The sequence below is a fragment of the Lepidochelys kempii genome, chromosome 2 (genome assembly GCF_965140285.1).
Source record: "Lepidochelys kempii isolate rLepKem1 chromosome 2, rLepKem1.hap1, whole genome shotgun sequence".
Taxonomy (NCBI): Eukaryota; Metazoa; Chordata; order Testudines; family Cheloniidae; genus Lepidochelys; species Lepidochelys kempii.
Window position 1 is genome coordinate 116,788,060 of NC_136381.1, and position 26,689 is coordinate 116,814,748.

The 26,689-nt window shown below is 43.3% G+C and overlaps 1 protein-coding gene across 3 annotated transcripts in view; it reads right to left on the reverse strand.

The window, feature by feature from the left end:
• Positions 1–17,494: 17,494 nt before the first annotated feature.
• Positions 17,495–26,689, reverse strand: part of DSP (desmoplakin) — a 49,823-nt gene continuing 40,628 nt past the window's right edge. The window contains exons 23-24 of one of the 3 annotated variants that reach the window (XM_073332093.2): positions 23,378–25,672; positions 17,495–21,402 (exon numbers count right to left, since the gene is read on the reverse strand). In XM_073332093.2, the coding sequence (XP_073188194.2) occupies positions 18,214–21,402; positions 23,378–25,672 (5,484 nt within the window). In that variant the 3' untranslated portion in view covers positions 17,495–18,213. The remainder of the gene's footprint in view (positions 21,403–23,377; positions 25,673–26,689) is intronic. The other 2 variants (XM_073332094.2, XM_073332095.2) reach the window with 2 other exon arrangements.

A 26,689-nucleotide genomic window follows, 5' to 3' on the forward strand; every position in this document is an offset into this window, starting at 1 on the left:
TTGCCCAAGGTGTGTATGGGGGGAGGTATTGAAGGATACACACTGCAGGGAGGGCCTCTGGAGGAAGTGTAACTGATTTATCCAGAATTCCTCCATGTAGAAGCAGCTTTGTCGCCCAGCTGTAGTATCCACTAGTCCCTGTGGTCAGAGTGACCCAGCTACACAGAGTTGCAGACTTTACATGACTGTGTATTCCCTTCTACTGTATATTGTGCAGTTTAATATATTTTAGAAAACACCACGTTAACGTTTCTGCCTTCCGAATCATTAACTAACATGTGGCTTCAACTGTATTTGGATCCAAAATGGAGATTTTCATGGGTCCAATTTTAATTTATCCTTGACTATTTCATTTCCACACTATGCTGGTTACCAGTTTGAGAGATGGTCATGACTTGGAACTCAGAGAGAGGAATTCTTTGAAGAATGGATTTGGAGGATTTAGAGATAGTTTAGTTAGTGAAGAACAATAAAATGCACTGGAATAACAGCTGTCAAAACTCTATCCTAGGGCTTTGCTGGTGCCAAAGGAAACAAAGGAGATAACGGAGAACAAGGATATAGGGTAAATTTACCAAACCCTACGTCTTATTTCTCTATCCGAGCTGAGGGTAAGGGCCTGATCACACAACTTCTCAGTGCGCATAAGTCCATTAAGGTCCCTGGGAGTTTTATGCACAGAGGTCTTGCAGAACTGAGTCCTAATGTAATAGTGTAGACTTAGCTCATAAAGAGCCTGATTGTTTGGAACTCCTATTTGCATTAGTGAACACTCACACAAGTAGTCCCATTGAAAGCAGCAAGACTGTTGGCAATGAGAAAGTGCTCATCAAGGGATGGGCCCACAATGGGTAGCATATCCGCCAAGTAGTCCTGCTGCAACCAGACTTCAAATACAGGGACAGAGTCTGCTACTTTTACTCACCTAGTGTAATCCCTTACTCCAGAAGCAGTCCTGTTGAGTTCAATGGAACTACTCAAGGAGTAAGGTACCACTAAAGATAAGAGTGACAGAATTTGGCCCAGAGCAGTGTTACCATTACTAGAAGTGGTAGGCTGAGCCCATAGAATTGGCCTATGTATTAGTTCCCAAGTGTTGTCTACTATTTAAAGTTGTTACTCCCTCAAAAATGAAAAGGGAATTCAGATAAAAAATGTCTTGAAGCAACCAAACAATCTCTCCTAAACAGCAGAGGGCAGGTCTCTGACTTAGGTCTGCATGATAGATAGACGTGTGTTCAGCCCTCCCCCCATGTGGATTTCATGTCATTATCTACATATAACAGGATTCACTCACCACCAGGGTGCCCCCATGTGGCTGGGTCTGGGGGTCAGCTCTCATCCAGTCTAGTGCCCCCTTCCGTCACTTGCTCCATGGCCCTTCTCGCTCTCCAGGACTCACAGTGCTTTCCTTTTGACTCAGCCCTCCAGCCAGGTCATTATATAGTTTTCCCCCTTCTGGGGTATCAAAGTCTCTCTGGACCAGGGGTGGCCAACCTGTGGCTCCGGAGCCACATGCGGCTCTTCAGAAGTGAATATGCTGCTCCTTGTACAGGTGCCGCCTCCGGGGCTGGAGCTACAGGCGCCAACTTTCCAATGTGCCGGGGGTGCTCGGTGCTCACTGCTCAACCCCAGGCTCTGCCACAGGCCCTGTGCCCTTGCTCCCCCCCACCCCCAAGAGCCTCCTCCATGCCACAGAACAGCTGATCGGGAGGTGCGGGGAGGGAGAGGCTGATAGTGGGTGGGAGGTGCTGGGGGCGGGGGAACTGATGGGGGCTGCTGCTTATTGTGGCTCTTTGGCAACGTACATTGGTAAATTCTGGCTCCTTCTCAGGCTCAGGTTGGCCACCCCTGCTCTGGACCAACTGTCCATTCACAGTCCCTGGCAGTCCTCTGTGCCAACTCCCAGTCTGTACCACTTCCCCAGTGGCCGATAGGGGAACTTGGCCCCACCCACTACTCTGGGTTCCAGCCCAGGAACCCTATCACCAGCAACCAAGGTCTTCACAGTCTCAACCCTTGCAGCATTTTCCCTGGGCTTCTTCCTACTCAGTCTTCTACTGGCTTTCTTCCCCTCAACTACTCTAGGTAAACCTTTCCCACAGAGCTAGGATCCCAGGGCTGTTACTGTCCCCTGGCTTTATTCCTACCCACTCTCTAGAGAGTGACTGTAGACTCACCCTGCAGCTTTATTTGGCTTGCAACTTCCAATCTTTTTATACTAACCAGTCTGCTTTTGCCCAGCTGGGCTTCATGTTGAGTTAAGCGTGGCTCTCCTCCAGGTGCAGCCGGATACCCTAATTGGCCCTTCAGGCCCACACTAACCCTTCCAGGGCTGTGTGGGGTGCATATCCTATGACACTGCTGTAGGTTTTTAATTCTTTTCTTAAAATGATTATAAAGAGCTGCCATTCAGGAAGGGCCTTATAAAAGAATCAAAGTGTAATGGAATTGTAATTATTAAAGGAAATTACATCTGACTGTATGTTTTTCAAGAAGCCAACTGCATGGTCTATGTCTAATTTGAAGCAATGACTGATCAGAGGTGAAGGCTATAATGTCTGTCAATCAAAGAATCATGATCTTACTGATGTCCTTCACTTTACATAACATAAATGTTTGTATAACTCTATTATACGACCATTCCTTTAATTTTCCTTCCACTCAGGGTTATCCAGGAGCCCCAGGAGAGACTGGAGAAGATGGGCCAAAGGTATGAAAAAGGTCTATTTTGCTTGGATTAAGTGCTTGATCCTGTACTACAGAAGTCAATGGGAGTTTTGCCATTGCTGTCAGTGAGCACGGGACCAGATATTAACTGAACACCTATGCATTAAAAAGTTTGAACAGTAAAGAAGGTACAGGATTTTAGGAATGCATAGTGCAAATGGTTTATTGTGCCCTATCCGAAGGATGCACATTTTGGAAGCCACCAGTACCTCACCTACAAAACATTACTTTATTCCTACTATCAAAATGATTTCACTCTATGTTATTCTTTAGCTATATTATTTCAAACTATGTATGAACTTCCCCAACCACAGCGTCACTGTTTGTTGAAATGTTAGCAAACCTTTCCTTTGCTGGATGAGCTGGAGGAACACTGGGAATGTAACAATTCCACTCTCCTTGGAATGGGCGTGGAAACTCAGTTATTCTCTCGACCTCGGAGATGGTCACACTGAAATTAGGGCATTATATGGATACTTGAACATCCAGTGCCCACGCTGTGCCTGCTCTGCGGTTCGATAAAGGCTACAGGGCTGTCAAGCCAGACTCTTTCATGAGTACTAAATTCATTCAAACATACAGACAAAACCAGAAAACTAGATCTTTTGTAATATCGTTGGGAAGAGTAATGGGACTTAACCACCATCACCTACAAGACATGGGAAAGAACTCCAGTTAGTCATGTTTCTCACCTGGGGGGTGATTAACTAATTCCCTCCTGGCTAGACGATTTATAATCTGACTGAGGCAACTCACTTGGAGAGAGGGATTGCAGAGGATGCAAGTCTCTCTGGTAGGGTGAAGCTCTGGGATAGGGTTTAACAGACAGGAAATAACAGAGGAGGAACACTGAAGGAGTGAGTTACCCTCCTGTAGGGGTAGCCCTGAGGAAGAGACAACAAGGGAACTACAGTGAAGCCTGAGAGTGGTGGAAGGGTTATTAGTTTAAAGGTTTGTTTGGACTTTTATTTGGATTTGGTCATGCTATGCCAGAAGAGTTCTAGAATTTTATGTGACTTGGCCAGAAGGCCTAGTCACAGAACACTCAGAGGAAGAATCGGGAGAAAATGCAGGCAGTAAAAGGCCATTGAAGGTCCAAGGGAGAGCCCAATATGGGTTGGGGGGAGAGGGAAGCAGAGAAAAGGATGCTGTGCAATACTGCAACTGGAGATGAGGGGTACCCATGAGGTGAGGGTGTGCTTATAGGGAGTTATGAGGTAGTGTTGCTATTTTGATTATATTAATATTATAATTTTTCAGGGCAATGAAGGATCTCCAGGAATACCAGGCAGTGATGGCATTCCAGGAATGGATGTAAGATCTAGTTCATAATGCTAAACAAATCCATTTTCAGGCAATAAAGCCATATCCTAAGAGAGATTCCGTTGTCTCCTAGGGCCCTCTGGGAACACCAGGATTAGAAGGCAAGATTGGACTCATGGGACCAAAGGTAAAAAAAACTTGATAATTAAATGAAAACAAGAAAGCCATGAGTTGATCATTTACAAATGGTCTAGAAATTTATGAAGTGAAGATGACAGCAAAAAAAGAGGCTCGATCCTCCAGCACTACAAGACCCCATGCTGTCTTAACTCACAGATGAAAGTTTGTCGAAGCAAAATGACACTGCAGACTCAGTAGAGTGTTATTATGTGTAATGACATTAAGGTTATTGACCAACGTAGCAGTGTTCCAAGCTCTAGCTTTCCTATTGGTTGTGTGCTCTGTTTAAAAAAAAAAAAAAATTATCATTTAGAAAAATGAGGATTACTGATTTTTTTTTCACCACTAATAAAACGCTCCCATGTGTTGCAACATGGTTAAATTAAAAGCCCTCTTTTGGAAAGGATCATCTTAACTGTGGGATAAGGGTACTAAACTAGATCAAAGTCTGCCACCAATTCCACTTTGAAAAAGGTCATTGAAAGAGGCTTTCAACTGTCTTTGCAGGGAGCTAAAGGCGAGCGAGGTCCAAGAGGCCCACCTGGAAGGCCAGGTTCCATGGTAAGGCATATGCTAAAGTATCCCCAAGAGCTGCCCTATTCAGAAAACTACGTATGAAAAAAATCCTTCTGTAAGCAGATGTGCTCCTTTTGGGCTCAGTCAGGCTTAGGAGGTGCATCACTAGAAAGCATAAGAGAACTTGCAGAAAGCTGGTAAGGATTTTTCTCTTTTCCATACAGGGCACCAAAGGTGAAATGGGGGATCCTGGCCTACCAGGTAACCCTGCCCTAAGGGAATAAAAGGCCAAAAGGTAAAGTCCCATGTTAAAGGTGAATAAGTAAAATGGTCACTTCAGTCTTCTATGTGAGTCATGTCAGTCCCTCTCCTGTCTTTCCCACAGGGGGCTCAAGGTGAGACTGGAGATGACGGCCCAAAGGTATGGCTTGTTATTTGCTTTTGAAGTGCATACTTGGGAAAGGAGATTATAAATCTCCTAATGCAGAGCTGCATTGTAATGACTTTATAATGGGACTGGTGTGCATCTCTGGCCTATGAATGGGATTTACCACACACAGATCTTCCTGAGTGTTCCAAGAATGAGTGATTTCAGTTGCGATTCGTATGGTAATGGAGCTTATAGCTAAGAGGTTCTGAGAATGACTCGGATGTCCTTATATTCTCCACAAACCTGACTCACATATTTAAAACCACCAGGCTGCTTCTGCTGCCACACAGCAGGTCAGAGTTCATGTCCCAGCCTTGGGTCTGTATTCCCTGAGGTGGGAAGGAATGGAAGGAAGTACTGTGGAGGCACTAACATCAGTCTTTGGAGAGGAGGGACATCTTGTGTCTCACCTGACTACCCTCTGTGGCCAATGAAGGACCAGTACTGGTGGACTCTGAAGGGATCTGTTTTGAGCCCTTCTTGGCTGCAAGAAGGGCTGTCATGACACAGGCTCCTAAGGTTGGCGGTGGGGTGTGTGTGTGTGTGTGTGTGCAGGAAGTGATGGTGGAGAACAATGTGTTTTATCCACGGATCTCAAAACACTTTAACAAATAATACCCCTACACTGCTGTGTGATAGGAATTCCCAGTGTACAGTTCAGGAAAATGAGAAACAGAGAGGTTGTGCCTTTCCCTAGGCCACATAGCAAGGTAGTGGCAGAACAAGGAATAGGGCACAGGAGTCCTGATTCCCAGTCCCCTTTTGCCCTCTAACCACTAGGTCATACTTCCTACAAGAGTCCCCATTCTTTCCTAGCACTCCTTCCAGGGCAGGTAGCGATGAACACCCTCCCCACCCGCAGGGCTGAGCCTAAGGGTTCAATAGGGCCCTTAGTGTTTTAGTCAGAGGGAGCAGGAAATGCAAACAATGAACACAGGAAATATTTCTCTAATGAGAGACTGTGCAAAGCTATAAACTGTATTTCTCCTCTACAGGATGATGTGGGAAGAAAAGGAAGCCATGGGGATGCTGGACCCCAGGTACAGCCCATGCCCTTTGAAATTAAAGATGATGTCTAAGTACTTGGTGAATACTGAGCTTCATAAACCTGAATTTTTAACCTATTTTCAATTACTCTCTGACAGGGGGATGATGGAGACAGAGGAGACAAAGGACAAGTATGTTTGTTTGTTGTCCATTGTGGGTGGGGGGCAGGATTAGGAGAGTTCATGGCTGGACCTGCACACCGCATAGGCCATGTAGCTCTGCCCCACGCCCCAGCACGTAATGTGTTTGGAGTGGGCTGTGGGTAGCATGAGCCAAGACAGGTGGGCTCCATGACTTTGTGGCCATTGACTTCTGAGCAGCAGACCAACCATCCAGATTCCTGCAGCCCTGAGATTGCAGCAGCAGCAGTCACAGAGCATCAAGGTTGCTGCCCACAAACTGGGCAGGTTGTTCCTTCACAACTGAGCAGCCACAGTGAAGTCCAGTTACTCATGCTGTGTGTGGGCAGAAGCGTTTCCTGTTCAGGAGAGCAACCTAGAGTGTTAACCTTCATTAGAACTATCTGATTACTACTTCAACCCCCTACTTAAAACTCGCTCCGAACCGACTTGTTCTCTGTATATTTAGAGAGGCTTTCCTGCCTGTCTCCGGAATCAGAAAATAAACTCAGGCACTGGTTGGGTGATACCAAGTTCTGTGAACATTCAAGTAGGTGGAGTCTGTTGGACAGGGAGGGGGAGATGCACAAAGGCCAGAGAAGTGGGGACTGTTGGAATGTCAAGGGGGTTGGTGTCTCTCGTGTTCTGATAAGCTTTGGCTCGCCACCCAGACTGGTGAAAGCTTATCTGAAATGAACCATCTCCCTATGAAGAAAAGGAGGACTTGTGGCACATTAGAGACTAACCAATTTATCTGAGCATAAGCTTTCGTGAGCTACAGCTCACGAAAGCTTATGATCCGATGAAGTGAGCTGTAGCTCACGAAAGCTTATGCTCAAATAAATTGGTTAGTCTCTAAGGTGCCGCAAGTACTCCTTTTCTTTTTGCAAATACAGACTAACACGGCTGTTACTCTGAAACATCTCCCTATGAAAACCCTTCCTTTGAGAGTCAGAAAGGCCAAACAGGATGAATAAATGTGTCCACAAAGAATTAATACATGTGCCATGCAGTAAAACTCCTCTAATGGTAAGCCACCATGGTGCATATAATTGATAAAGAAGTTGAATGGCTGAACTGAATGGAATCTGCTACTCAACCTTCCCTGATGCTCTGTACTCAAAACGTCACACAGCAGAGAAGACCTGGATTAGGTCTTGGTGGTCCAGGATGTCCAAAGCTAACTATTCATTGTCAGAGTTTAAGCAGCCTCTCTCTCCTGCATGCTGGGGGAGGGTGACATTAAGATTTGGGGCTATCAAGCACAGCCTCCCATAGCTTCTGGGCAAATGATGTTCTACCACAGCCCAACAGGAACCTAAAATCATTCTCTCTTATAATGCTCACCCTGCTAGGTATAGAGTTAGGCCGAATGAAAAGGACCTACACAAACCCCAAGGAGAAGTAAGAATTGTGCTGCGTGAGCTCAGATATGATGGTGGTGGGCCCTTTTAGACTGACGAGGCTGGACAGAGGGAGGAAGATGAAGGAACACAGGCGCCTCTTTGTCCATGCTTATTGCTATTTTTCTCCCTTCAAACTTTTCCTTTCATCTCCTCCCATAGCAAGGAGAACGTGGCTTTTCTGGCCCTGCTGGCCCAAAGGGACAAAGAGGGGTCCCCGGATTACCTGGTCCAAGAGGCTTCCCTGGCCCCACTGGAGAGGATGGAGCAACTGGACCCCCTGGCTCTCCAGGGTCCTGGGGACCTGAAGTATGTTCCAGCTCCTTCTTTTTCTTTGCATTTTCCTTATTTGGTTATTGGAGTGCTGGTGGTTTTGCTTGTGAATATCTGCATATTCTCTCGCTGCTGCTGCTTACAGATCTTCAGGGACAGCTGTTGACTATGCACCCCCCTTATTTCTCAGTCATCGCACCAAATGTATTGTGTAAACGTTAAAGAAGTTAATCCTGTGAGGTGGTAATGGGATAAAGAGCTTTTCATCCTTAGGTCACTAGTTCAAATCCAGCTCAGACTGGTGGGTACTGAAAGCTTTTTCTATGTGATGGCTATATAAATGCTTGTCCAGAATGAGTTTGTTTATCAAAGTTCAGTTTTGCTTGGGGACACATCACAAATCATCCTCAGATCTGGCACAAAGTGATGTCTTTGCTGTTGTCTAATCGATGAGACCGTACAATACTATGTGACTTAGGTGACCTATCGCACACGGAGCACAGTTAAATCAAACAGTTCATGAGCAACCCATAGGTGGTAAATTGTTCCTCCAAACTATGTGGTGAATGTACATAGCCTAATGAATACCCTTGGGAGATATACACACAGAATCCCAATGCTATTTCTGTTGTGTTTATAAATTCATACTTGCATCCTAGGGTCCAGGGATGCCTGAGGAGCAGGTGTATGAACTGTGTCGTAATGTGGTCATAGCTCAGATAGCCCAATATGCAACTGCTATCAGATACAGATGTGCCAGCACCTGTCCTATTGCTAACATGACACTAATTGGCCCCCCAGGGCCTCGAGGAATGGCAGGACCACCAGGGAAAAAGGTGAGAACTCTCTGATACAGAGAGAGTGTGCATGTGAACATGTATGCAGGCGTCAGTGGAAATATGGCCATTCACTTCAGTGGGGCCAGGATTTCAACCAGAGTGTGTATGTACACTCTGTCAGGTCCTTCTTTGTTTGTATCCCAGTGTCATGACTGATCGTGACATAAAATAGTGTGCTCTTCCCTTCAAATTACACACACCAGGTATTTGTCCATGTCAGTCATTACTTGTATGACATCTAACGTGGATGCCTGATAAGCACTGATACCAGCAGAAACTGCCAGCCAGGAAAACCACTCTGGCACTCACAGGCATGTGTGACCAGGTGCCCGGAATGCCACACTGAGAATGCCACCTTCAAGGCAGACTGAAAGAAGACTGTATTAAAAGTGCTTCTGTAGTGCCCTGCTGGTTAACCAGAAGCCAAACACAGTCCGCTCTGGGCATTCCAGCCCTTGGCTCCTACCCAGACAACCAAGCCTATATAGTGAGAGGGTTACTGAAAACCCATTTCACCATATGTGAGGTTTTTTCTAATCCCAAAGGACAAGACACATTGCATCATCAGGTCAATATGAATCTCAGATCTTACCCAAATATCATGCTATCAGCCAATCCTCAGTAAGATAACTAAAGATTTATTAATAAAAGGGGGGAAAAAGAGAAAGTTATAAATGGCTAAGGAATCATATACATACAAGTGATTGCAAAGACCTTATATCAGGTTTGCAAAAGTCTCTGTAGAATCACCCAAACAGTTTGGGGGTCATCAATCCTTGTTTAAATCTCCCTTGTTAGAAATCCAGTCCAGAGCAATGAAACAGGAAATGAAGACAAAATGGAGATATTTCGGGGTCTTCTATATCCTCTGCCATGTGCATGGGAAAGTTACAGTACCAGACAAAGCCCACAGTCCCTGTTTGTGGAAAGGTACTGGCTCAAGATGGAGTCCAGGGTCACATGAGCATATCACATGTCCTTACCTGGCTTGCTGCAGCACAGGGGGTGGTCATTGGTTCCTTGACATCTGAGGAGGACCTGTTGGGCAGAATGAGTTTCGTCTATGGCCCACTGTGAGAATTGAATGTCCTTGATGGGCCATCAACACAACTGTCTAGCCTTGATGTAAATCTATTTGAGAGGTTTCACACAGGAACAAACATGTTTGAGATACAAATACATATCTAGTGTTCATAACGTCATATCCAGAGATGATACTTGGATTTTACCAAGATAATCCTACTCAACACATTGTAACTTTTCCATTGACACCTTACATGATCCATTTTGTATAAGACTAATGGAAATTGTATAACAGTGATATAAATGGTCACCTTTCTTATACACAACATTGCACCCTGGAGAGCCTTCAATAAGAAGAGATGGCAACAGCTGGAATAAGTTTGCACTGTGCCTTCAGTTCCCAGCAGTGCTTTTCTAGCTGACTGGAGCAGAGCTGATGCAAAGCATAAGTATACTCAGCTCAGGGCTAGACCTGGACAATTTGATCCTGAATTTCTATGGTGACGCCTGGAGACTTCCATTAAGAATAAGCATAGGAGAGTGGGGTAGGAAAAATGTATAATCAATTATTTGATAGCTCTGGTTGGGTCCCTACTGGACATGTAATGAGAAACTCTGCTCTCATTGTATCTCAGAACTGCTGCTTTCAGGTGAAATTCTGAAGTCCTGAGATTCCTTGGCCTGCTTGTTTTCATTTTCTTAGAGAACAGATTTCTCAAAATTGCCATTTTTTATGATGATGGCAAACCCCCTGGTTTGTGCCTTTAAAAATTAAAATCACTTATATCATTTTAATAGGGAAAAACAGATCTTGATGGATTTAAAGGTGAGCCTGGTCCAAAAGGATCTGTTGGATTTCCTGGAGCTAAAGGAGCAGCTGGGGAACAAGGTAGGGACATACACACTCCTAGATTAATTCACAAGCAATGTTCCCCTATAGCCAAATCCAATGCGCAAGCTGGTTTCTTTATGTGCTTTGTGCCATGTAGGAGACAGAGGCCAGAAAGGTGAGAGAGGAGATTCAGGCATGGGACTCCCTGGCTCAGATGGACCTCAAGGCTTTAGAGGTAAAGAAGATTTCAAGGGATGTTTTATCTGAGGTTTTAACTTCCTTGCTCTATATTTTTCAATTATTCACCATAAAACTGTTTATAGACTCAGCTATGAAACACATATGTGCAACTTATTTAATAAAGTCATTATTTTTGGTACAATGATTGCCACTGAAATATTTACAACTCTCTGTGAAAATACTGAACTTTGTTCATGAGCTTCACAGTTTTCCTACATAATCGCTATTGTAAGTATGGGGGAGGCCACACTGCTAATTTGATCACTGTGCAAACCTGTAAAGATTTTAATGGCACCTGATGTGTACACTGACAGTGGTGTGTGTCAGCAGGATCTTTGTAAAAGAAATGTCGAGAGAGAATCACTGGTTGGGAATTCAAAGAAAGGGTCACAGAGAGGACCCCCCCCCCACTATTTTTTCCTGACCTTGATGAAGGAAAGAAATCAGATTTCCTACCCCTAAAATGGTGTGCTAATAATATTGGAATAGTTAATGCTAGATCTGGCTGGAGGATGATAATTCTCACAACAACTTCCAAGGTTTCAGAATTTGTTTTCATTCTTCACTAGAACAAACCCAAAACCTTTTGAATGTTTTTGTGAAACAGAAGGGTGGAAACATCCGTTTTTAGATTGAAAACATTGGTGTGTCTCTCTCTCTGGTCAGAAGTGACCAAGGAACCATGGACTTCAGAAACCTTCTCATCAAAATTGATATGGCTCCATAAAACACTCCAGTTTCAGCAAAGCATCATATGTCAACAAAAATATATTAAATTTAAAATGTTCCAATCAGCTCTAGTTAGCATCTAGTGTCAGGATGACCCTGGCACAATTTTTACTGTGTTAAAATGCACTTGCCCTTATCAAGTATCTAGATTACACTGAGAGAGACTGAGGTCCTTTGTACAGGTTTAGCAAGGTCCTGTGAAGGGGATTTATTTCATGTAGATTCATTCTGTACAGGGGGAGGGGAAGAACACATGCAGAGGAATTTAACAGAGATGGTACGTGCCCCTAGACTAATTCACTAGATAGCTCCCTGTTGACCTTTTTCACCCTCACAATTTGCTCATGTTCTTGAATTTCTACAAGCCATGAGCCTAATTCTGACCTCTCTTAGATCAGTTTTGCATCAGTGTAATTCCAACAGCAATAGTGGAGCTATGACTGATTTACACCAGTATGAATAAAAGGAAAATCAGGCCCCGTTTTGGGGCAAGAGGACTCAGCTCCATCGAGTCTCCCCTTTTCTTTATATAATTTCCTTGTTTCGTTCTTCTTCTAGGATTCCCTAGACATGCTGCTGTTGCCAAAGATGGTCAGCCAGGCACAGTAGGTCCCCCTGGCTACCGTGGTCCTCCAGGTCAGCCAGGGTTTCCTGGCCCTTCGGCTGTCCCTGGACTTTGTGAAGCAGCAGACTGCAGGATCTATGCTCCTAACTCTCTGTCAGAACAGGGATTAGTAAAGGGGCCATCTGTTTAATTATAAAATAATAATGATGCCAGGATAGATGTGGAAAAATATCCTGATGGCACTCATTTCCTGTTGGAATAACACCACTGCCTGATTCTTCATTGGTGGCCTAGTAATGTTATACTGGGCTAATGGGACACTGATTTTAGGCATTAAACCCCATATGTTGTGATTTCTTTATTACATTCCCCAGTTATATTTATGCAAACCTGTGCAACTGGTGTATTGTGGAAGTACCCTTTCAGCCTCAAATCATTGGTGCACGAACATTAAACAGCAGATAAGTAAACATCACAATGAGTCCAGCTAAAAGAATAAATTTTTAGCCATCAAGTACTACCCCATTTTAATGGTTCTGGTTAAAGTTCTTGAGTGTTTGATTATCCATTGAGAAACAAAGCTGCTTGACTTTTACTTAAAATGTATTCTGGGTCTCTTATAAGCCAAGTGAATGTTGAATCTTGCAGATAAACAAGAAAGGACAAATTCTGCTCTCAGTTATAATGGGCTAAACCCAGAGCAACTTCAGCCAAGTAAATTGTTTTTCTGGATCTACCCGAGACAGATGAGCTGAATTTATCTATCAGATTGAAAAAGTCTGTATGTCAGGATGCGTTTTTAAAAGAAATCTCTACATAGGCAGCCACAGTCTATTAATTCAGCCTGTTTTATACTGAACTGTACACTGGCTATTTTATAGTATTCCTGCACCTCATTTTGTAATTCACAAAGCTGGCTGACTAATCAGACCTTGGCATGTTTATATTATCAAACAGACGACGACAGACAAAATCCTTGTTTGAACTTGGCTGTTGTTGTGGAAACAACACAGTGCTCTATGGACATAGAGCCAAAAGCTGTAATCCTTTCTCAAGCCATTGCCTTCAATAGGTGTCTTGTCTGATTAAGGCTGGCAGGATTCATGCCACTGTTTGTATCTCTAGACGACTAGTTCAGTAAAGAAAGGTTTCAGCAGTTATTCCCAATTCCCCTATTAGCAGAAGCCTGTTCTCTATGGCAGTGGTTCTCAACCAGGAGTCAGGGGCCGTCTGTTGGGGCCGTGAGCAGGTTTCAAGGGGTCCACCAAAATAAACCAGAGAGCAGGGCTGGTGTTAGACTTGCTGAAGCCCAAGGCAGAAAGCCAAAGCCCAAGCTCCGCTGCCAGGGCTGAAAGCCGAAGCCTGAGCAACCTATTGTTGTGGGTCTCTGGGCAATCACCCGCCTTGCTACCCCCTAATGCCAGCTCTGGCTTTTAATTTACTGGATATGCAGAAAACCAGGTGTTGTGGCACAGGTGGGCCATGGAATTTTTATAGCCTGTTGCGGGGGGGGGAACAACATCAGAAAGAAAAAAGGTGGAAGTGGCTACCTTTAGTGCTCATAACTAAAGACACAATTCTGCTTTCACTGAGGCGATGGCAAAACTCCCGTTGGTTTCAGTGGTGCAGAACTGAACCTTAAAGGCCAGATTCAAAGCCCATTAAAGTCTATGGAAAGTCTCCCACTTGATTTCAGTGATCTTTGTATCAAGCCCTATGTGTATTCAACAGCTGACCCACCACTCTTCACCATTTTGTGGGTTTGGCTTTTCACTGGGAAAGGCTGTGGCACCCCATTCAAAGCTTTCTATGTTTTTATTTATCAGCTACTGCTGTTAACAGTTCAGAAGCTGCTTGTGGGGTTCCCAGCCTGTGTTCTGTCCCATCCTATGTACTGTAAACTGTCTTGGGCTTGTCTGTAAGGTGCCTAGCACACATCCAACGGAACTCACATCAATAGAGATACTTGTCAGGACTGAGGGGGAGAGGAGGGTGTTAACAGTGGGGCAGCGTTTCATGTTTGAAGTTTTACATTTTCTGCACAACTGTTGGTTATTTGCAATTCACTCATACTTCCCTGGATCTTGTAGCCTCCTGTCAGCTCGACTAAAAGGACAGGCTGAAATGCTACGTTTGGACTCTGTCACGTTGAGCTACTGCTTTGAGCATTTTGGTTTCTGCATGTTTTGCTGCTGCCACCAGCAAATCTTTGTCTGACAAAAAAAATTAAGGGCTAAATGTGACCAAGGCTACAAGACATCAGAGGGGACTAATAACCCCACCATATACCTAGACTTGTGCAACCTGGATACCGGGTTTGGATGTGCAGGAGTGAGTGGGACTATTTCCTGTTTACTCCCTCCCCAGAGCACGGGGTGGGAAGGAGCAGAAACTGGCCCCATCCTGCCTTACTCACTGGCCAAAGTAACTGAGCCAGTGTGGGAGGTAGTAACCTCCTGGTGGTGTAGGCCACCCCCATTTCCTGCCCACCCTAAGAAGCAAGCAGGGGAGGAGTTATAACTGACAGGTACCACAGTGTCTCCTAGAGATATTCCTGGGTTGGTGCAGACCTTGTCAGGGATGTGCCTAAAGTCTCAATCTAGCTCTGAAGGTTTACTCTGGATTCCTAATGGTAACAGTGTCTGTGGACCAAGAATCAGTTTGATGGGTTCCTTTCTATAAATAAATTTCCCTTCACATTCTTCTTTCCAGAAGGGAATCAAATAATACATATGCAGATTTGTTTTTCAAATTACAAATCTTTTCTTGCTTAAAAAATAATGGATTTATCTCTCACCCCTCCCTCCACTAAATCCAACCAAGACCACTTTTTCCTGGTTCTCTCTCTCGTGGGGGGTGGTGGTGGTGAATAAGTGGTGATTAAAATAAAAGCACACAAAAATTAATGCATTGAGGGCTTAGCCTATGCATCCACACTAAAATGTTGCTTCATAGTTAAAGTGTTTTTAAATACTCAAAGTTCTAGTTGGGGGTGTGGTTGCACTGAGGTACAGGGTACAGGGAGTGTGTATATACAGAACGAGGCCAAATCTGCAGTTGTGCCTTGATTCTGCCAGTCCTTGAGACTGTAGAAAGGGGTGCAGGGCTGCTGTGATCTCAGGCAACTGTGAGAAGAGATTATTGCAGAAATTTTCAAAAGGTGGTCTCTCTCTAGGTAGTGAGAAGGCTTCCCACTACTGTGGTACCTGATGCAAATAGTCTGTTGCATGCTCCAGCTGCAACTTAGAGCATGTTTGTGTGCTCAAGAGATTTTCAGAAGTTTAATTGCACCCAATGTGCCCTGGGCCTGAGCTCTCCCCCTCCCTTCTCTGTCTTTCCACTCTAGTCTGTTCCCCTCCTCTCCATGCCCATGACACTAAGCATGACAGAGGGATCCATCTCTCGCCCCTGATTGTGAGGGTCACGCCTATTCTGAGTTCAGCAAGGGAGCTCCTGAAGAGCACTGCCACCAGCGAGATGCGTTAGTCCATTCATTCTCTCAGTTGTCCTACCCATGCTCCACCTGAGGGCTGGATTTTAATACCCAACAGCCTCCACAGAGCAGAATCGTTTTGACAAAAGCAAAACAAAATCTCTGCTTGTATATACTCCAATGCTTCAAAACCAGAGCCATGTCTCACATGGCACAGCTCAGTACAACTTTAGCTGCCAGGCAATATCAAAGGAATATTCACAGCTTGGCTAGAGTCTTTAGCTATCCAGGTAAAATGTGCAGAATGCCATTCTAATGCCTGGTGTACAGGATTGCCCATCAAAGCCAGGTTCCATTTGACAGCATTATTATAAAACTCTACTGATCTGCAGGGAGTATAAGAGGGGCTCTAACCAGCCGCAGGGGAAAAGGAGCTTTAAGCAGCCCCACAGACGCTTGCCTGACAAAGAGAACCCACAATGCCTAGAACTGCTCCTGCAAAAGTGTACTTACAGTACAGGGGCAATTCTGCCTCAGCAAATGCACATACAGCTCCCCTTGATTCCAATAGGCATTGCTCACACACACCCCATGGCAAAATTTCACTGAATTCACTGTTTACTGAATTCAGGAACCCCTCTCCTGTAGCCAAAAAGATTGAAATCCACTTAAAACAGGGGATTCTGAACCATTTCTCATGTCTCAGTAAATGTTACAAAGCTGCATCTCTCTAGTGGATGGCAAATGTCAGTAGAAGCTATTTTGACATTGGATCATCCCTTCAGCTTAGGGCACAGCTGATGAGTTTCATTTAGAGAGTCCAAGTTACAAAACTCTGGTCTCTCCCAGGGGATTCTTCTGTGCAGGGTTCACCTTCTCAGCTACTTGAACCTTTCACCACTGGTGCCTGGGGTCAGGATGGAACCACTCAATTTATCTTCCTAGGTCTCGAGTTGAACAGAGCATGATAATTTGGATTGTGCGCGCCTGGTGATTTTATATGTGGATTTTTATCTCCCGATAACATAGGAACTCTTGAAAAGGTTACAGGCTAAACTCCAGCTGGGGCCAAAGATACGAAAGTCCATTTGTGATGCATGGCTAGAAAGGGTTAAACATCCTGCGAAATAAATAACCCTCAAAAGACATGTGGGGAGATAATGTTTGTGTTTTTGTGTATTTACATATGTATGAGTAGGGTCAACAATGTAATCAACAGTCCCTGTCTATGCTGTATTCTGATAGTTCAGAGATCAAAAAGACATCCTAGCATTTAAATGAATTAAATACCGAGATATCCTGTGTTTACATCTCTCTTTGAAATGTACTGTGAATGGTGGAGGAAAAAGCAAATAGCTATACGAATTAACATAAGGCTAAGTACCCTGATGGATCTCTTTCAAAGTCATGCTAATCACTTGTATCAAAAGATCCCCTTGTGCTGGGTCATCATCCTGTGTTTGGCTAAACTGGTCTTTGGTGTGCTGGCTGAAGGCTACCCTCACGCAGGGGAGAATCTGATCCAGAGTCTTCTGCTTGTAGTTGCAAACAGGTGTTGGATCACTAGTGGGAGAAAAAAAATTCTTCTGTCCTTAACTGCAATCAGATGTGAAAAGTGGCCTTCTGCTTATGGGGCCATAGTTCACGTTGTCTCTATTTTCTTTTGGAAAATGCAGGCTTAGTTTTCTATGCTCATGAAGATAATAGGACTGACATAAACAAGTTCCTGAGACTCAGAGTTAACGTCATGAGTTTGTACAGTAACTGTGACACTGGAAACATTTGTTCATTTTTGGCAAAGAAAGGCTCTTTCTATTTCCCTTCCTTCCAAGGCTGTGTTCATGTCTAAATTTTAAAATAAACCACAAATACTTTAAAAGTTTAAAAGTTTATTGCCAGAATGCAGCAGTCAGCCTTTTTTGATGTTACATGGAAAATGAACAAGCAAAATGAGTAAAAAATATAGAGTATGGTGAAAGAAAAGTACATGCTAATAATATCCCCCAATAATGAAGTTATAATTGAACAGTCAACCAAGTACATTATCTGTGGAAGAGGATACAGCTTCTCATGTTACAGTACAGTATCCAGATTGATAAGGAAATGCATTTTCCATCCACAATGTAACTACTTTTCTTAAAATAAAATAAAAAATAAAATAAAAGTGGCTAGGCTGGGGAAAAAAGGAAACTATTACAATATTTTCAGATCTTGGTTATCAGCTTACAATTTTGAGGGTATGGAAATGGGAGAAGCAAACAATAGCCCATGCAAAATATACAGGAAGAGATTAATCAAAAATCCAAACATTAAAAAAATATGAAACTCATAACTGTTGCATTTTGCTGTCCTGCAATCTTCTCTTCAAAAGTCTACACCCAAAACATTTTACAGATTTTTTTAAGAGTAGAGAAGTTAATCACACCCAGAAAAGACTTTATGATTTATTTTGGGCATGACTTTATTTTCCAGCAAGGTCACTGCACCCAAGCAAATAATAATATGACCACCAGTTTGTTTTGTTTTTAAGTGAAAGTAATACAGATTCATCTAAATGAAATTAAAATTCAGATACACTTGTTAACTGACTACTAACGCCCAATAGAGCTGCTGCTGAAGGTTGAATAGGAATAAGAATATGAAGCATTTGCTGATGCATCTAAACTTCCTCTCCTGGATCCACTTTGTGAGCCTGAGCGGGAGCCTGAGCGGGAGCCTGAGCGGGAGCCAGGGGCAGAGGAGACGTTATAGGGACTAGAGATGCCTTTGGACGAAACAGAAGCAGCTTCCAACAGTCTCAGCCCAGTGACGTCCTCCACCATTGATCGACTCATTGCATCTTTGTAGGATATTTTCAGCTTGGTCTTGGGGCAGGTCAGAATTTTGGTATAGCTGTTAGTGTCTTGCAATCTCTGAGCATTCCGCCCATCAATCAATCCTTTCCTAATGGCTTCCTCCGTACTTATTCTTCCACGCACTTCTGGATCGACGAGGCCTCCAGTGAGGTACTGGAATTCAAGAAAGCGCTGACCAGCCTCATAAGGCAGCCACTTTTCCTTCACGGCCTCTGCTGCTGACATTCTACTGCCACCCTTTAAGCCTTCAAACCCTAAGAAGGCCTTCTGAGCTGGCTTGAGCCGTGTGGCCATATCATGATCAATGATGCCTTGAGCAACTGCATCCTGAAGTGAAAGCCTTTGGCCTGTGGTAGGGCACATTATGCCTCCTGTGCAAGCCTGAGCTTCGAGCAACCGCTGTCCTGTAATGCTGTCAACAATGCCCCGTTGTATAGCTTCTGAAATGGAGATTCTTTCTAAGTTTTCAGTATCAAATATGGCTGCAATGGGGCTGCATTCCTCCAGGGGTGCTGAAAAAGAACCACTCTTTCTCACTGAAGAACTCCTGACACTCAGCACTGTGGGAGATTTAGTTACTGACTCATGCTTAAATACTTCATCGCCACCATTCTTGTAGGAAATCATGTCTGCAAACTGCGTAAGGCTCAAGTTTCCAGAACGGTACTGGTCAAAAAATTTCCTTTCAACAAGACCCGTATCAATAGCCTCCTGAATGTCATACTGATTGCCTGTTTTCCTGTCCACAAGGACCACTCTTGTGCTTCCATCTGACCCTGTAATAGTTATTTCTTCCCACTCACACTCCTGTTCAGAAAGTTCCAGGTAGGTGTCATAATCTATGAGGCCTTTATTGTATGCCTCCTGCACGGACATTTCCCGGTCTGTTTCTGGATCTACGATGACAACCCTGCGTTTCCTAAGTGTGTTCTTCTGTGAAGTTTGCACCATCTTTTTCTTGTCTCTCAGGGGGAGAAGACAGAGCCCTGTTGCATCATCCTTTATGCACCTTTCTTTCAGCTGCAGATAGGTCAGATTTTCTTCGGTGTTAGGATCGAAAAAACCCTTCGTATCATCACTCGGGTCTGAGAGAATTAAGCTGAGCTCTTCATTGAAGTAACCACGTGTATATGCCACGTCAACCGGCAAACGGTGGCTTTTTTGGGGGTCAATGATTCCCCCAGTGGCAATCTGAGCCTCTAGCAAACGAATGCCATGGCCTCTCTCAATGAGCTCCTTATTCATTGCCTGGAACAAGGAGATGATATTTCCTGTTTCGGGGTCTTTGTACCCTGTGACCGCTCTTTCAGCGGAGAGAAGTTTGTCTTTAAATTCAATTCCAACAAGGCCTCTTTTGTAAGCTTCCTCAACCGGTAGCCTTGCATTGCTGACAGGATCCACTATGAAACCAGTGGCTGCTTGGGCTTCTAGAAGTTCAAGGGCTGTACCCGGTCTAACCAGGCCTATTTTCATGGCCTGGTAAATGCCAAGCTTCTCTTTAGTGGCCTCATTGTATATCCCTGCTATGCAACTAGAGCCCTGGAGGAAATCCTTAATTCTGTCACTGACTTCTTCCACACTAATTGTGCCTGCTTCGAGATCACAGGCTGTTGATTCCTGAATAATTCCAGAGCTGACCAGTTCACTTATGGGGACGGGCTGCCTAATCCCTTGAAATGACATGCTTCTCTTATGCACGGGAAGGAGAAGTAAACCAGTGTGAGGTTCAATCCTGCATTTTTCCCTCAGCTGGATGTAACTGACCGCCTTCTTGGTTGCAGGGTCAATAAAATTCTTTGAAGCACCTTGAGGGTTATTCAGGACTCTGTACAGGTCTTTGTCAATCAACCCACGAGACAAAGCAACATCTTTTGGCAAGAAAACACTGTTGACAGGGTCAACAATGCCTCCTGCAGACATCTGGGCTTCAAGCAGGCGAATACCAGTTTCCCTGTCAATCAGATTTTTCTTGATGGCATCAGACACTGGCACTGTTTTTCCTGAGAATGGATCTTTAAATCCCGTAACAGCCTTCTCTGCTGTATAGATTTGTTCTCGGTCATCAAAATCAATCAGGTCTCTCGCAATCGCACTGTCCACAGTCAACAACTCATTTCTGTGCGGGTCAATCACGCCTCCTGTAGCTGCCTGGGCTTCTAAAAGCAGGACTGTGTTTTCTGGGGTAAGAAGCTGCTTCCGTTTGGCCTCCAACAAAGTGTACTTCTCCTTTGGAGTAAGAAATGCTCCAGCAATAGCCCCTACCCCTCTAAGATAAGGTTCAATGTCAGCAGCAACTTCTTCCACTGACCTTTGCCCCTTCAGGAGCTTATCTAGGGTGCTTTTGTCTATCAACTGACATTCATAGAGCTGAATTGCTGTAATTTTCTTACGCAGCCCATTAAACAGCAATTTGGAAGGATCAATGGCAAAGTCCTCTTCCGTCTGAGTACATCTGTGGGACCCACATGGGCGATACTTAAATTTCTCAATCTCCCTTTGCATTCTGAGGCGCTCGGCATCCATCTCCGATTGGCTTTTGCAGCTGATCTCTTCCAATCTGCACTTGTATCGGTCTTCAATCCTCTTGATCTCCATTTGTAACCTTTCAATCTCAATCCTCAGGGCATTCTTCTCCCTCTCACTCTTTTCCCTCTCAGATTCAAACTTTCTAATGGTCTCTTCATTTCGGGAATACTGGCTCTTCCACTGATTTAAGTCATTCAGGATTTGTTGTTTCTCACTTTCCAGCCGTTGTTTCAAACGAGACTCTGATTCCAGTGTAACCTTTGCACGGTTCAGCTCTTCTTCTAATCTCTGCAGTCTTGCCCTGTCTTGTTCTAAGGTACTTATTTTTATCAGCAGGGTCTCCCTTTCTTGCATAATGTGAGTATACTGACTTTGGGATTCTTGAATCCTGTTGGATGCCTAAAATTTAAAAAGCAAAAAATTGAGAGAGAAAAATGTTATAATTCCCACTTACGATGTTCTTTATCCTCTTCCATAATTTAATCTATCATATATTGGCACTGGAAAACCTTCGGAATATCCCTATGCTGTATCCAAGACTATGAATATGTTTTAATATACATGGATACCTTCTCTGAAAACATTCCTGTTACCACCTAGCACATAGTGCCTCATACCTACTTTTCGCTTATAGACTGTACTGCATCCCCTCTTAACCGTCTTGTTTTTAATTCTGTCTGTGGGTTAGGGAAGCCTTGGTTTTATGGTGATCAGTTACCTTCTGACTACATTTTTACGACTACTCATACTATATATGTACAGTGTACACAGACACATCAAGGGCCTGATCCTCAGCTGGTGAAAATGGGCATAGCTCCATTTACTTATGCCTCCTCTTCTTGTCCATATTTTTTATTTTCTTCAGTTCCAAATATTTTTACTTGAATTTCTTTAAATTTTAATGCATTTAATGCCACTTAACATATGCGTACACACATGCACAGATATATAGAATGCATACCCTATATGCATCAACTGTATTAAATTAAATAAACTATGTATGTAATAAATATGTGTGTGTGTGTGTGTGTGTGTGTGTTTCTGTCTAGAGAGAGACATAGACAGATCGATAGATACAGAGACTCTATTAAAAAAAAGAGAGAAACAATATTATCAGTTTAAGAGAAAAACAAAGGGAAAGAACGATGCTGAGAACAGAATCAAAAGACAAATACCGAGGATGGTAAGAGTAAAAGATTACAGAAAGTAAGCATAGGGAAAATCATGGAAGTAATAGAAAAATATTTTGAAGTAAGCACAGAAATAAAACTGCAAAGTGGCAGAGTTATGAAGGATGTTTTTATTTTGACAGATAGCATAGCATAACTATGTATTTCATAGTTACATATGCATGCATAAATATATCATGTAATATAGTGGTGTATACATAATATATTTATTTACACAGATATTCAACCATATACATAAAAAACACACAGATTGTAAGGAAGAATTACTTTCTGGAAAACAAAGCAAAACAGATGTGGATTTGTTCTGTTATATATATATATATATATATATATATATATATATATATATATATATATATATATATAGTAATGTAGCATATGTAGATTCAAACCTGCTCAGTAGATAGGGTTTCATAAATGCTCACTTGTACACATAATAAATATAAACTGCTCTTTGGCAAGTGACAAAGCAAACGAATGAAGGATAAAATCGGATCTTTTAAAATTTTCTCTGTAATCATATATTGATATTTTGGGGAATATGGGCTCAGAATAAAATTTTCAGAAGAGCCTAAGTGGCTTAGTACCAAGTCCCATTGAAAGGCAATGACACTTAAGCTTCTAAGTCACATAAGCACTTTTGAAGATTTTACCCTTAATCCTTAGCTGCAGCCAAAGATATACTCAACCCACTTGAGAAGAGGGGGAAAAGTCTCTTAAGCCACTTTTGCAGCTCCTCAATTCTGGGGCTAGCAGCTGGTTCAGCACCTGCTGCAATTTACAACAGTCTCCGGACTGCTTTCACTTGTGCTGGATGAAACAGTCCCCAAGGAGTAAACAGCCTATGGGGCAGAGTTGAAACACAGTGGCAATCCAGGTACTCCCTCTTCCCCTGTGGCTGTAAAATGGGGGGATTAGTACGGAGCTAGAGTTTCCCTCACCCTGGGGGAAGTCCTCAGCTGGACGGGTAAGACTGCTTTATAGCCCATTGACACTGCTTCAGGGGTGCAGAGGAGCTAGAAAAGGGGCCAGGATCTGACCATTTTAAAAATCAAATGTAAAAGGGAAATTAATCTCCATTATAATTAAACGACAAAGAGTAAATTAAATGGATTCAAAAAGCCATTGGAGTCAATTAGAACATTGGAGAAACAGTAAAGTCGTGATCAAATATTTGTGAATACCTCTAGAGCCTGCTTTTGGAATTTTTCAATTTCCTGTCTCAAATTTTCCCTTTCTCTGTGTAAATCAGTAATCAGCCCCTGAAGTTCCAGGGTTTGCTTGCTGCTTGTTTGGAGCTGATTCTTTAGTTCAGCAATAGTAGCATTTTTTTCACCATCAGCTTCACTTTTGTCCCTTCTTACATCGTCATATTCCAATCTTAAATTGCGCAACTCTTCCTCTAACATCAAGTGCTCCTTGGTAAGATTCTCAGTGAGAGACTGAAGTCTTTCAATTTCTATTTTGCACTCATTCAGGCTCCTGCTTTTGTCCTCAGTAGCTTTCTGTAAGTGCTCATTTCGGAGGTGAGCCTGTTTTAAGTGTTCCTGCTCTTGAACCAACTGGTGGCTTAAAGTTTCAAGCTCAGATGTGTATTTTCTTATCTCCTCCATGAATCTCTGCTTTTCTCTTACTTGACCATCTAGTAACTCTCTCTGGTGCTTAAGGTCATTCTCACTCCTTTTCTTTACAATGGACACTTCCTCTATCTGCTGAGTGAGATTGGTGATTTTAACGGACTGCTCTCTGAAAGATCTCCTCATACTTTCTAATTCCTCTTCTACGTTCTTCCTCTTGGAAGACTCCTCCATTGCATTTTTATTCAGCCTACAAAGTTCCTCTTCCAGTTTATGTTTCTGGAGCTGCAAGTCTTTTACAGTGCTTTGGAACTTTGCACTTTCTTGATCCTTCCCTTTTTTCTCGTGTGAAATTCTTTCGTATTCAATTTTCAGTCGTGTCAGTTCCTGTTCCTGGATCCTCAGTTTGTTGATCGTCTCTGTCGCACTGATGTTAGTTTTCTGCAGATCAAACTGAACTCTTTGTAATTGTTTATTTTCCTCCTCTAAGTCTTTCCTTTTACTTGTTTCCACTTCAAACGACTTTCTCAGTCTTTCAATCTCTTTGTTTCTCTCCTGAATGGTCTTTGCAGCATCATCAAGTGACTGCTTGTATCGCATGCTTTCTTCAGAGTGCATCTGAATGACCTGTTTTAGCTCAACCTCCACTTGATGTTTCTTCTGGGAGATCTCTGAGCTAGTTGCTTTCTGCTGTTGAGCACTTTCCTCTATTTTTCTAAGGTTCTCTGTTGTCTGACTTATTGTGTTTTTCAGTCTCCTAATTTCCTCACACAAATTCCTATTTTCTCGCATGGCATTGTCAAGCTGTGTTCGGTAACTATTTGTGTCCTCTTCTTTTTGCACAGTAATCTGGTGAATTGTAGTCTTGGTGATATTAATTTCGGTCTCGTACTTGTTTTTTAAACTAATAATTTCCTCATCAAAATTGTTCCTTACCTTAGCCAGTTCATTTTCAAGTTGCCATTGGCTTTTAGCCTCTTCCTGAAGCTGAATCTTTAATCTTTCTAGCTCCTTAGTTTTTTCCTGAATAGTTAATGCAGCCTCCTCAAGAGCCTGCTTGTACCTTGAGTTGTCTTCATTACGCAGCTGAATTATCTGCTTCAGCTCCAGCTCCAGCTGTTGCTTCTGCTGTGACACTTCAGAACCACAGGCCTTCTGCTGAAGAGCGTTTTCTTCTGCCCTCCTTCGTTGCTCTGTTGTTTGCAAAATGGTATCATTGAGTCTCACAATCTCATCTTTAAGGTCTCGGTTCTCCCTTGCCAGTCTATCCAACTGGTTTCTGAGACTTTTTGTATCATCTTCTTTTTGGGAAGCTAGCTGATGGATTGTGGTTGTCTTAATATTAATTTCAGTCTCATACTTGTTCTTTAAATTACTCATCTCCTCGTTAAACTGGTTCCTTACCTTAGCCAGCTCATTTTCATATTCCCTCTTCCGTACGCCTTCATCCTGGAGAAGAACCCTTAACTTTTCTATCTCGTACTCCTTCTCCTTGATGAACTTCTCAGACTCTAACTTTTGCCAGCTCAGGCTATCTTTCTCATTTTGTCTTGTTTTCTGCAGTTGGTCATAGTCATTTTTCTGCTGCTCGTATCTATCCTCCATCTGCTTCCTTTTCCTTTTCTCATCTTCAATCTCATAAGTCAGTCTTGTTATCCTGTCATTGAGATCCTTTATCTGACCATAGCATTTGTCCAGATTTTGCTTAGCAGAACTGCCATCCATCTCAGCTTGTCTCTTCAACTCCTCCAGACTCATGAGCTTTGCTTTGAGCTGGGAACAGTCCACCTGGAACTTCTGCAGATTCTGTTCCAGAAATTTATACTTGTTGCTATTATCAGAATTTGCATCTCTGGCAAGCCTGAGCTCTTCTTCTAACATTTCAATTTTAGTGGTTTTCATCTGTGGGATCAAAATTGAAAAAATGGGCTGTGATAACTAGTTTGAACCCATCCCATGAATTACACCTTAAAAAACCAACAACAACTGTAAGGGACATGCCCAACAATTCACAAGACTTTTATTTAATCACATCAGGACAGATTCAGATACCCATCTTCACACCGAGTAATACCTTACTCTGTAAAATCAATAGGATGATTTCCAGAATAAGATTCTACCTGATGTGAGTATGGGTGGCAAAATTTGGCTTTTTGTTTTGGTAACATCAAAGCTCCCAATGCTACATGCTGTTGGGAATGAATGAAATATCTTAGCTTCAAACACATTTAAATTCCCCTCTACCCGGAATTTACTAGCTATTGACATTGTTCATACCTAAGGCTACAATTCTTTCATGGAGATCACGGAATCTGTCACTTCCAGCGACCTCCATGAATTCAGCCCGCGGCGACCAGGAGCTGCAGGGTCCCCTCTGCCACCTGGCAGAGATACCCCAGAGCTGCCAGGGGCAGTGGGGGTACCCCAGAGCTTCCTGCTGCAGGCGTCAGCAGGGGGACCCTGGAGCTCTGAGCCCGCACAGGGAATGGGAGCCCCTGGAGCTCCGAGCAGGCCCCTACAGCTGTCTAGCCACTGGGGGTGATGTGGGAACCCCACACCTGATTTTGCCACGGATATTTTCAGTAAAAAAAAAAAAGTCACTAACAGATCACGGGCTTCCATGAATTTTTCTTTATTGCCCATAACCCGTCTGACTTTTACTAAAAATATCCATGACAAAATCTTAGCCTGATTCATACCCCCCTCTCCCGGAGGTGCACAGTGCCCCAAAAGATGGGTAGGGTGGAGGTAGGATCCCAGCTGTCTGCACGGCCTGTAGAACAGGATTAGTATAGCAGAGTGAGTGGATTATATGCCGTTAAAGAAGCGTAGAAGTGGGCACATTCCCCGTGCTCCAGGGAGCTCCTTCAGAGATGGTGTACCCAAAAAGCACACGTGCCCTTAAATAAGCTCATTTTA